Consider the following 12,825-nt stretch of genomic DNA (forward strand, 5'->3'; position numbering starts at 1 on the left):
CAAGCAAGACTTTACATTTATTCCTACTAAAATTCATCTCATTATAGATAATTCCATGCTCTGGCCTAACAAGATTCTTTAGGAGCCCCAATCTGTCATTCACAAGACTACTTATATCTCCCAGCTTTGTTTCATTTGCAAAAATGATGAATATACTAGCCAGAGTCCAAGTCACTGACAAAAATATTAAATAGTCACATAGATTCCTGAGGCATTCCACCTACAGACCTACCTTGGTGACATGGAATAAACAACTTCCATTCAACCTGCTCTGAATCTATTTGACAGTACTATCTAATTTATATCTCTCAATCTTTTCCATAAGAACAGACTTGCTATGATGATTTCAGAAAAACCTGGACAGACTTCCATGAACTGATACAAAACAAAGTAAGCAGAACCAGAAGAATATTGTACATAGTAAAAGCAATATTTTTAGATCAACAACTGAATGACCTAGTTATTCTTAGGAATATAGTGATCTAAGAAATCCCATAGACTTATATAAGCTGAAAAATGCCTCCTGCCTTCAAAGAAAGAACTGTTGGAATCTGAATGCAGACCAAAACAGATTATACTTTCTTTCTTCTTTTTTCCCCTTTTTTTTGGTTTAAGATCTCTTCCACAAAATGACTAATATGGAAAAATATTTTACATGACTACACATGTAAAATCTATATCAGACTGCTTATTGTCTCAGGGAAAGGGGAAAGAGTTTAGAACTCAAATTTTAAAAGAATGTTAAAAATCATTTAAGTAAAAAAGAAAAAAAACATTTTTAAAAAATGGACAACAAAGTAAAACACAGGGGAAGAAAACCAATTTATAGCATTCTCCTCACCTAAGAAGTAATCTGATTAAAAAAAAAAATGAGATCAGTTTGGCAAGACTTCTTCCTAATGAAGCCATGTTGGTTCAACGTGATCAGCCCTTTCCATTCCAGACATTCACCGGTCATGTCTTTAAAGTGGGTTTAATCACTTTGCGCAGTAATTGCAGGACCTGAGGATGGGCAGGATGGGCACTTGGGCAGCTAAGGGCTCTCTTCCTATATCCTTATTGATCCCAGCTATCAACTCCCTGTTAGCCATTTCAGTCATCATTTTCCTTTGCAGAGAAAACAGAAACAAAATAATTGGAGTAGCTCTGCCTTCTTTCTGTTGACCTTATCGTATCCACCCCCAAACGGTCCTATTTTTTTTTTCCAATTCTCCCAATATGCTTTTAAAAGCCCTTGGTAATTGTCTTCCATTTTGCTCAGTGAACTCAGCTCACTCTGGACTTGGAACATTTTTGACACCACTTTTACAAGATTGAATCACATTCTTAAGCTAATCTGTCACCTGACCTTTCTCCTACCTTCTGCCCATTTTTTCTTTAAGCCATACTATATAATAATAACAGCTTGCATTAAATGTCAAAGACACTGTTGTCAAATACAGTATAAATTCAAGTTTTATGACCCAAGGTGAACCACCTACTAGTGTGTCACTAGATAAAATATTCATATACAAGCTTTAGCAAAAGCAAAGCCTTTTCAAAAGACATCAATTTTAAAAATAAGTATAATTTTCTAATTTTTACTCTTCCTTTTAAATATTACTTATTAAAGTACTTTTTAAGAGATCACATAAAACTGTCTTGAAGAAGATTCATTTTTCTAATTTCCTCTCCAAGTTATAAAAACAGAAGAAATCAAACACCAACTTTATAACTGCACCTACAGACAATGAGGCCCAGGGAAGAGAACAGTACTTCTTAAATTCTGAATATCCACCAATATAATCCTGAGTAAAAAGAAGCATTAATATCATTACCAAATATATGAAATGTTATCATTAGAATAAAAAAAAACTAGGAAAAGTAGAGATGCAAAAATAATGTCCAATACTTAAAGGCACTTGTTTATTTTAATATCAAACTTATATACTACAAGCAACCTCTGTTCACTTTACCTGATGATCCTGGTGAGAGGGCAGAGGGTCCAGGAGAGGGATTCATAGTACTTGTAGGCTGTGGGGGGAGGTGACTGCCTGAGATATATCTACTTAGGAGATTATCTAAACTACTTGAACCAGCATCTTCCAACTAAAGAGGGGGGAAAAAAAGGATAGAATAATTTTATCTAGGCAGAAAATAAATTCCTAAATTCAACAATTAACAGTTTTTCATAAGAAATATTTTACTTTACAAAAACTGAAGGACAATCAAGATGAGAGTAATCATCTTGTAAAGATGTAAAGTATTATAAGTATAAAGTAAAGAATTATACGTTCATCACTTTTTTTCACTTTGTGAATGTCTACTATTAAACTGCATGGTATCAAATGCTAAAATGAATAAAATGTTTTAAATTAACATTAATCATAACAAAAACCACTCCATTATTTTAATCAATGATAGAATAATCAAATATTCTTAAACTCTGGGAGTTTAAGGGACTATTTTTGTGCCCCAAACATCATTAGACATTGCTCCTGATGAAATGATGCTATAAATAGTCAGCTAACATATTAGTGTCTCTGTCCTCTTTCCCAGTTTTCTGTAGCTTGCCAGAGTTGTTCTCAAGGTCATAGGTTAGACCTAGGCCCAAGTCCCTTAACCTCCCAGGGCCTTAGTCACAGAGAAGGTGCTGATCTGCATCCCCGAAGGAAGTTTCTTACCTGGAGTAACCTACAAAGAAGACATCATAAATTCACAGGGAAAAATGAAAATGTGAAAGTCCCAATATGACTATGTTGCTAAGACACTATTTTCATTAGTAAGGCAATAAATGTGAAAACAAATCTAAAGATATTCTTCATTAGCATTTAACAACTGTAATTAAACTAAATATATTAAATTCTTCCACAAACAAAAAAAAGTAAACATTAAAACACATCCTATTTAGTTTAACTGATTAGTTTTTTATTTACCCCATTAGCTTTTCAAAGTGAATATATCACCATTTAAAAGCATACTTTAAAATGTTTAAAAACTGTAGGATAACAATGATTTCTTATCTAATTCACCATGTGTTCCCTATTTTTTAATTACCATTCTGCTGCTTTCAAGTAAACTAACTTACTCCTTAGGTCTTTAGATCATACCAGTTCTTTTGTCTGAAATGGCTTCCTTATTTCCATTTATCATATTCTATACCGCAATCATTCTGTAGTACAATTTAGAACTGTATCTCAAAAATCATTCAAATGTCACTCAAAATCATTAAAAGAAAGAAAGAAAGAAAGAAAGAAAGAAAGAAAGAAAGAAAGAAAGAAAGAAAGAAAGAAAGAAAGAAAGAAAGAAAAACCCTTGTGATCCAAAGATTCCACTTTGAGGTTTATCCTCTAAAGAATTTTTTTAAAATAGTAAAAGGACCCAAATGTTCAAAAATATTTATAGCAGTTCTTTTTGGGATGGCAAAAAACTGGAAACTGAGAAGACGCCCATAGACTAGGGAATAGCTAAACAAATTATGGTATATGAGTGTTATGGATACTCATGCTATATAAGAAATGAGGAAGAGGGTGGGAAGACTTGTATGAACTGATTCAAAGTGAAATGAGCAGAACCAGGAGAACAACTTATACAATAACAATATTTTAATGACAAACTTTGAAAGACTTAGGAATTCTAATCAACACAATGACCAACTATAATTTCAGAGGACTCATGATGAAACATGCTACCCACCTCCAGTTAGAGAGGTGATGGATTCAAGAGTGCAGATTGAGGCTTATGTTTTGTTTTGTTTTGACATGGCCAATACAGGAATTTGTTTTGCTTGGCTATACATGTTTGTAACAGGTTTTGTTTTTCTTGCTTTCTCAATGGGGGTAGGGGGAAAAGAGGGAGATCAGAGGGAGAGAATTCAGACCTGAAAATAAAATAAAATTCAATTGGAAAAAGAAAAAAAAAACTTAGGGACACATGCATGCTCCAAACCACTTTTGCTTTTCATAGTAACTCATGGTTCTGTTTCTTGTGATCCATTTAAATTATTTTAAGAAGGTTACTTATATTTTAATAACTCAAATTTACTGTGGGAATGATATGGAGTCAACCAGATTATTTCTGTCTATTCTCTTTAATTCCATAACCTCTTAATCTCCACTTACTCCCATATGGAAGAGTGGTTTGAGTTGGAACAGGATACAACCCCCCCCCCCCCAATCATAATAAGTAAAAGTAAGAACCTGAGTAAAAATATTCATAAATGCTCCAGGAAAAATAAACTGGAAAGACACCAATATATCTAACAATAGGAATGTGGCCAAATAAATTATGACCTATTAATGTAATGGAATAAAATGGTAACAGAAAAAAATGATGAATATGAAATTTATAAGGAAATATAGGAAGACCTATGTAAGGTTTATGCAGAGTGAAAGCAGAACCATAATTCTATAAAGTGTCAATAATTGTTTAAAAGGTAAGGAAAGAAAAGAAGATAGGAAAGGGGGCTAAAAGATGCTTTGGGCAGATCTAGGGGGGCAAGTAGAAACAAAAGTATTTCTTTGACTGTTAACGTAAGGGCCAGGGGTTCTATCTTTGGTAAAGTTAGGATTGTTTTATTTTTGTTTACGAATTAACAAACACATAATAAACAAGTAAAAACATTTTCATGGCCAAAAAAATATCCTTTCAGCTTCAAGTATAATTTAAGCAAAAGTCTTTCAAAAAATATTTCCTGTTTAGACAAAGGAGTCTTGGATCAATTTTCTCTATTTCATGTATTTAATATACATTTTGTTACTTAAGAAGTAATTGTATATGCCTATGGGGATAGGGGGACTTGTCTACAACTTACAGTCTTCTTTTAGGTACCGAAAAGGCCCAAATGGCCAGCCCATGGGTCACAGAAATGGCATGGTGAGAGGGAGAACTTGGACCAGATCTTCACTTCAAGGCGTAGCTACCTTTCCATTTAAGCAATTTTCATTTAGAATTTGTGACTTCATCTGTATAGTTGATATACAAGAGTCTTTAAACATAAAATCCATGTAATTTCTATTTGAGGAACTCTTGACTATTTGAGGTAATCAAGAGGATGCAAAAATAAACATATGGGTAGGTAACCCAAAAGTTAATTTTGGATTTGGAATAAAATTGTGACTTTTATTTTATATCTTATCTTCTAAATTACTTTATTTAAGCTACAAAGTACTATGAAAATTAGCTCTTATTCCTTGAGTATAAACAGGTATGGTTATAGGAGAGATAATGAAAGTATACTAAGTGATGGACAAATTACTCCAGGATTAAAACTCGATGCATAGGTCACTCAAAGAAAAACATTCACATGTAGATATTTTATTTTTCTTTATGACTTTTTCTTCATTTGGCAATCCCAGATGTATACATTAAGTTTTATAGTTCAAAATTTTTAATTATTTCGCCAACTTCTGATTCATGTGCTTTATCTTTATAAAAATAAACCTCAGCTAGGATTATTCATGCTATATGTTATGTGCTTATGTGTTACTTGTGTTATGAACTCTGTCTCATTCCCCATAATTGCTCCATCTCTTTTCTTCTTTCTGCTCACAAACTAAGATCACGCCACAAACTTTCTCAGTTCTCCCCAACTATTTTTTAGAACTCCTCGGCATCATGAACTATTTTTGAATTCTCTCAAGTTAGTAAAGAAATATATCTATCCCTCCCTAATATTAACCATTCTCCATGCCCCTCTTGGTCCTCTTAGGACCAACAACACTGACAATCTTTCACTGCTGCATGTAAATACATTCAAGTTTTCTCAAGTTAAAAACAAAACAAAACAAAACAAAAAAACCATACCAGCCTTCCTATGTTTTTATGGGTCTGGAATACTATAACGAACTCTTTCTGATATGTTGTTCAGTTCTGCTAAACTATTTTTCTTCTCTTTTATTTTTGTGTAATGAGGGATAGGACAGAAATGCATTTGGAAAATGAAGGTGATATAAAACAAAAACCAGCAATAAAAATTAAAAGCCGGTTTACCTAATTAGGCCCAGCTAACCCTTCCTCCCCATAACATTAAAAGTCATCAAACACATAATCAGCAAGCCCAATGGTTTAATTCCCCCAAGAGCCCTGAGCAACTTTTCATGCAGTGACTATTTCCCCCGAGCATATTTTTCTTGTTTTGACTGAAGGGACACTAGATCTACCGATTTCTTTTCCTAGTTATCTGACTGATTCCCTTCTGTTTCCTTAATGACTTAGCATCCTTTTCAAGGTACTTTCATGTACTTATACCCCAAAGGTATTCTTTTCTCTCCTCCTCTCCCCCCTGCCTCATTTTCTTATGGCAATCTCATTCACTCCCATGGTTTCAATGACCAACTTCAAAAAGATCTTTCCCTTTAGTCTTAATGTTTGCTAATGAACTAGAGACCTATATCTTTTTGCCTTTCAGGCCATCCCCAGCTGGATGCCTCTTCATCAACACCTAAAACTTCAACATGTACAGAGAAAAACCCTTAACTTGGGTGTCAGAAGATGCCTGTGTTCAAAAACCAACTTAGACTCTGATCTGTTACAAGACCATGGGCAAGTCACTTAAGACTGAGCTTCATTTTCCAGACAGAATGGGAAAAACCCTGTCTTACTTAGTACCTTTTAGGGTTCTTATGGGAATTCAAGGATGTGGTGATATATGTAAAGCACTTTGCAAATTTTAAAAGTGCTACATAAATATCAACAATTATTATCATTACTACCTCTTTTCCCACCACACAAAGCCAATCATGAATCAAGTTCTATTAATTGTTCTTTGCTACATCCTTCACATCTTTACCTGTATTTTCACCTTTGTATACTTTTTTTTTTAAAGTCAGTTTCCTTATCTCTCACAGGGTAGAAGTAAGGTGACCACATTCAGGCCCAATCTCTACTACATGGCCAGCACATAAGCTTTGACCTAGTCTGGGCCTATTTACTCTCTTTTGGCCTGCCTCCAACACTTCCATATTGGTGTACTTACCACAGTGCTTGGTACATAAGTATGCACTTAAGAGATGTTTATGAAATTGAAATTCAAACAAACTGCTGCCAAATGTAGGATGGACAACCAGTTAGCTTTAGCCCTACTATGATTCAGAACTACCCAACTCGCCTTAGCTTCCTCAGCAGTAGGGTTTCTTATTTACACATTCATGGAAGAGAAGCTAATAAACAATTCATTAAAATTCTAAAATTATTAATTTTAGTACAAACCTGTATTGGTGGGATGTCTGGAAGGGATGGTAAATTCTCTGGATTGGTAACAGAGGGAATAAGCTCTATTGCTGTAACAGATGGGCTGGTAGGACCACGATTAGCATTTGCCATGGTTGCTGTGGTGGGACTAGTTGGGTTGATTGTGGTATTATGTACAGATACAACAGGAAAAGGTCCAGCATGTCCTGGGTTAGAATGCTGTTAGGAAGAAACTACTATTACTACTGAATAAAAGATTTAACAATTCATTTTCATTCAAATTAAAATACATGCAGTAGTGACTATTAGGACAATTAGCCTTGGGGAGGTTGGGGGTGGGGGTTGGGGAAGGCAGGACTTGTGATTTTAGTTTAAGAAACTTTCCTCTAGTGATATAGCTCAGTTACTTGTCTGTAACTTAAGTTTTAGAAGGTGGCCACTAGATGAAAGATCAAAAATCTAGGTAGGGCTATTCTGAGAAGGCAGCTCAGAGAAAAAAATATAAGGTCACAGATAACAAAAAGATTGATTCAATGTACCATGTAATTGTTATAGAATTAAAACTAATGCATATAATATAGTGCCTATAAACAAATTCCTTTGTTTCTTCTTTTCAAATAAGCACATTTCTTTGAATAATTAGGTTTTTACTTTGTGCCTAAAGAAAGGGGGAAGAGTTAATTAAAATACAGATCAACTGCGAAGTTAAGTTTATTGGCTTACTTTAAAAGAAATTGTTATATAGAACTAGAAATGTTTTTAGCAACAAAGTGAAAGTCATGACTATAATACTGGGTATACCTGTCTTTGGAGGTGAGGCTGCATCATGGAATACTGAGGTCCACTATGTCGGGGTATTCCTGGTATTCGAGCAGCATTCTGAGCCATCCTCATCTGGTGGGCTTGGAAAGCCCCACAGTTCATGTTTCCTCTCTGCATTGTCTGCACACTGATTAAACGTGGAGGCTGAAAGAAAAAGAAAGTACTTATAAGTCTTTGTATTTTAACATGTGAAAGAGAATTCTTTACTCAATTGTCTATCCAGAGTTAACACTACCTTAAGTACCTCTACTTAGTTCCTCACTAGACAGAAGAAAGGATTAATTCTCTACTTTTGAATTGAATCAACAAAAGATTAAAGTTCCTACTTAGTACTAAGTGAGAAGCTAGCAAGGTACTTGGAGAATTTCACACCCTTGGAAATTCAATCAAATCAGGAAACTGTGAACCTTTTTGGTACAATCAGATGGGAATCTGTGAATCTTTTTTTGATGAGAACTTAACCTTTATTTAGAAAGTGAGAGGTTGATCCCTCTGGGCAGTGCTAGAATATTTGGAAACTGTCATTGGCAGCAGTAAAGACGGGAAGGGACAAGGAGTCACCATAAAAATCAAGCCCCAAACTCCTTCTGTCTGAAGAGACTGTCTTCTGGAGACAGTTTTAGATAGTCTTTGAGGGAGCTTCGCTAGAGACTATGGCTTGAGTCATGGGATCAGAGCTCGGCTTCTACTTGAACTCTGACTCTTGGATTACTTTGTTGGGTGAGTAAAAGGCCAACCCCTTTCCTAGCTTCTGGAGAGACTAGCTCCGTCTTGGAGAAGGCCACATTCCTAGTTGAGAGCTAATTAATTTCTGCCTGGATTAAGCAAACCTGGAGTAAAACATTTAGGTTGATAGGATAGATAACTTCTCTTTCGCACTCACATTTCTCTTCTTTATTGTTTCTTCTCTATTTGTAAATAAATTTCTGATTCAAGATATAATAAATGCTAGCAAACACATAATTTCATATAATTGTCATGCAACCATTAATTTTAACCTTTACAAACATAAACCTGATTTGGGAGTGGAAAATGGGTTTCAATAAAATCAGGAAGAATGTCCTGGCACAGATTAAGGGTAGAAGTCACCCCTTAGTTTTCTTTTCCTTTTAGAATATTAGAATCATAAAATTTTGTAATAAATGGGTGTGTTTTAGCAATCATCCAATAAACATTTATTAGCATCTAAAATGGTCCAGAAATAATTCCAGATACTGTGAATACATATTGCCCTCAAGTACCTTTAACTCTACTGGAGGAGAGAGGTATACATATAAATATATACAAATGAAATATAAAGTTAAGGAGAGGGGGCAGAAAAAAGAGAGGCTGATGCACTCTTTGTAATGACAAAAAAAAAATTGGAAAATGAGGGGATGCCCTTCAATTGGGGAATGGCTGAACAAATTGTGGCATGTTGGTGATGGAATACTATTGTGCTCAAAGGTATAATGAACTGGAGGAATTCCATGTGAACTGGAATGATCTCCAGAAATTGATGCAGTGCAAGGAGCAGATCCTGAGGCACAATCAAATGGGTTTCTCTACTAGCAGAAATGTAATGATCCAAGACATGTCTGAGGGACTTATAAGAAAGATACGTGGGAGCAGAAACATAGAAGAAAAACAACTGCTGGATCACGTGGGTTGATGGGGATATGATTGGGAATGTAGACTATAAATGATCACCCTAGTGCAAATATCATTAATATGGAAATAGATCTTGATCAAGGACACATGTAAAACCCAGTGGAACTGAGTGATGGTTATGAGGGGGATTGAGAAGAGGGAAGGAAAGAACATGAATCATTTAACCATGGAAAAATTTTCTTAATCAATAAAATTAAATTAAAAAAAAAAAAGAGTCTGAATTAATGTAAGGTGGAGTGAAGAAATGTTGATGTAGAGCAGGGGTCCATAAACCTTTTACACAAGAGGCCAGTTCACTGTCCCTCAGACTGTTGGAGGGCCAGACTATAAAAACAACTATAAACAAATCCCTATGCACACTGTACATATCTTATTTTAAAGTTAAAAAACAAAATGAAAACAAATACAATATTTAAAATAATGAACAAGTAAATTTAAGTCAACAAACTGACTACATGACTCCTATAATAGGGACCATTATGTTGTGCATCTAGGGGAGTCATTGTGCATCAATGAGGGTCATTGCACTACTGTGTCTATCAAGGTCCACTGCTGATGTCACAGGCCAGATCACCACTATCTGATGCCTGTATACAGTACTGCAGGCAGTGCTGGACCTGTAACACTGTATACTGCTGTCTGGGATAGTAGAGGCTGCAGTGCTGGCTGTAATGGGCCCGTCACACTTTGCATAGGTATACCGGTCAGCAGTATAAACAGTGCAGAATCCATTCCTCCCAATCGCCTCTCACCACGCTGATGTATTCCATTGTGCAGCCACATAATCCTTTGCTTGGTGCCTCATTCTCGTTCAGTTACTCTCAGAACAAGGTACCATGCAAAGGATTATGTCACTGGAAGTGGTACTGAATGTGAGCGCTACTGTGTGGTGTCACCACATACAGTACTCCTCTTGTTGACCACCAAGAAAGAGGTGCCCCTTCCTGAAGTGCAGTGGGGGCTGGATAAATGGTCTCAGGGGGCCGCATGTGGCCCGTGAGCAGTAGGTTGGAGACCTGTGATGTAGAGGCTGGAATTCTTGAGCTTCATCTTGAAATGCTTCTGAATTTATAGTTTCTGAGAGTTCTGGTGAATTAATTTAATTTCCAAAGCACATTGGTATTGTACTTTAAAAAGTCATTATCTCAAAGGAAGCTTATCAGCAGGAAGGATTAGAGTCAGCTGCCTCCACACCACCACCAAGAGAAGAGAAGGGAGACAGAGATATCTGTGGACACTAGACCTGAATCTGGGCTGAAGGCTTGTGTATTGAGCATTCTAGGTTTTAGGGCCTGAAGAAGAACCAAAGTTGTGCTTCTGAGCAAGCCAATGTTTCTGATTTACTTCTGGGCCCAGTTCCTGTTCATAGATTCATGGCTGGCTGACCTGCACCTAAAGCTGCCATTCTAAGGTGAAGAGCCAAAGAACCAAAGGCTGTTACTGTGAATTTCAAAACTATTCCACCCTATTCAGACCATTCTTTAGAAGATCAGATTTAGCTCTTTCCTGATCAATAACAATAGAGATACTTGGAATAACAGAATCAGGTTTTGGAAACTACATTCTCCACCCTACTCAGTGTAACAAGATTAGGAAGGGCTGCAGCAAACACAAGATTTAATTATTTGAGAATATGGCCTTCAATAGACATGTGCAAAAAAAGGACAGACCTCTGGGCGGTCCTAGGTCAAGCTAGAGCCACCATTGGCACATGTGAGATGCAGGAAGTGAGGTAGAGAACAGCCTCTGGAGTTCTCTGGACTTCCTGTGAGGAGGGCTAGAGTCAGTTTGAGGCTGGTGCTTGAGGTTGGAGGAGCCCCACAGACTGCTTTCCTTCAGATTGGTCACATGAGTGATAGGGACTGATCCTTTTCCCTGTCTTGGGTATCCAAGGCCTTAAGGCCTGCTTTGGCTCAGCTAGAGCCAGAGTGGCTCTGAGTTAAAAAAATTTGGCAGCTGACTTGAGTGCTTCATTTAGGAATTATAGAAGTGAATTCCTTGGCAACCTTAAATTAATATATATCAGTGTTTTAAAGTGATTTCAATATCACATTACAGAATAAGAAATAAAGCAGAAAAATAAACAGAAGTTGTATGGTTTTGACCTCCAGGAGCAGAGAAGGCTTTCAGTTCCAGCTTATTGTCTAGATTGAAACCTAAAGAGAAATAACCAGACAGGAACCCCAGAACAAAGGGAAGCTTACAATTTTGTCACTCTGAACCAGCAAAGCTAACCAACTGGTTGATAATGATTTGAGTCTACTAGCAATCTATTGAAACTCTAACCAGAAATCAAACCCATTGGTGTGTTGCTTAGCCCTAAATCCAGATCAGGAAATTATAGAACAGACAAGAAGGAAAGTGATCAGACTTTGCCCTGGATCCAATTACTCTGGGATCACTGAAAGCTTGCAGGTTCCCACAATGAGAGATCTAGGAATAACACAATACCCCAAACCCCCAAGAAAGCAGAAGCAAGAATCTAAAGGACACAAGATCAACCCAAATATTCCATTGAGAAGTCTGTAAAGTCTGGTCCTGAAATTCAAAGTCAAATAGTAGGCTTGAAGAATAAGGTAAAACAAGCAAAACAAATATCACCATAAAAAGACAAACCCAGAGGAAGAGAATGGTTCCAAAATATTAAAAATAAAGCCAGAAAGAAAAAAATAGACTGGGCACAAGTATTCAACTAGAATTCTTGGAAAAGATGAAGTAAGAGTGGGGGGCATTTAAAATTGGGGGGAGAGAAAGAATGTAAAACCAGGCCTAGAGATGAGAGATTCTGGGTTCAAATCTGATCTCAGACACTTTCCTATCTGTATGACCCTGAGAAAATCACTTAACCCTAATTGCCTGGCCTTTACTACTCTTCCTCTTGGAAAAAAGTATGGGTTTAGAAAACAGAAAAACAAGGGAGGGGAGGGAAGGGACACAAAAGAAAATAATTAGTTAACAGCTTGGTACAAAATCTCGTCCAAGCAACAAATTCCCTAAAAATTAGGAAGGACCAAAGAAAAGATAACTTGGACAGTATGAAATTCTTAAAACAAAGTCAAAAGACAAGAAAAAAAAATAGACGGAACTGTAAGGTACATCATAGCAAAAAAACAATTTGGAGATAAATAAAAGGTATGTTTACATAAAAGTCTTAACTAAAAAATAAAGAGCCTGGATATATTT

General features: G+C 36.1%; 1 protein-coding gene across 2 annotated transcripts in view; it reads right to left on the minus strand.

Moving 5' to 3' along the window:
• TRIM33 (tripartite motif containing 33) overlaps positions 1-12,825 on the minus strand; it is a 191,403-nt gene that overhangs the window by 20,572 nt on the left and 158,006 nt on the right. For both annotated transcript variants that reach the window (XM_056819235.1, XM_056819236.1), the window contains exons 10-12: positions 7,972-8,136; positions 7,189-7,389; positions 1,956-2,088 (exon numbers count right to left, since the gene is read on the minus strand). In XM_056819235.1, coding sequence (XP_056675213.1) covers positions 1,956-2,088; positions 7,189-7,389; positions 7,972-8,136 — 499 coding nt within the window. The remainder of the gene's footprint in view (positions 1-1,955; positions 2,089-7,188; positions 7,390-7,971; positions 8,137-12,825) is intronic.

Source organism: Monodelphis domestica, chromosome 2, assembly GCF_027887165.1.
Source record: "Monodelphis domestica isolate mMonDom1 chromosome 2, mMonDom1.pri, whole genome shotgun sequence".
NCBI lineage: Eukaryota > Metazoa > Chordata > Mammalia > Didelphimorphia > Didelphidae > Monodelphis > Monodelphis domestica.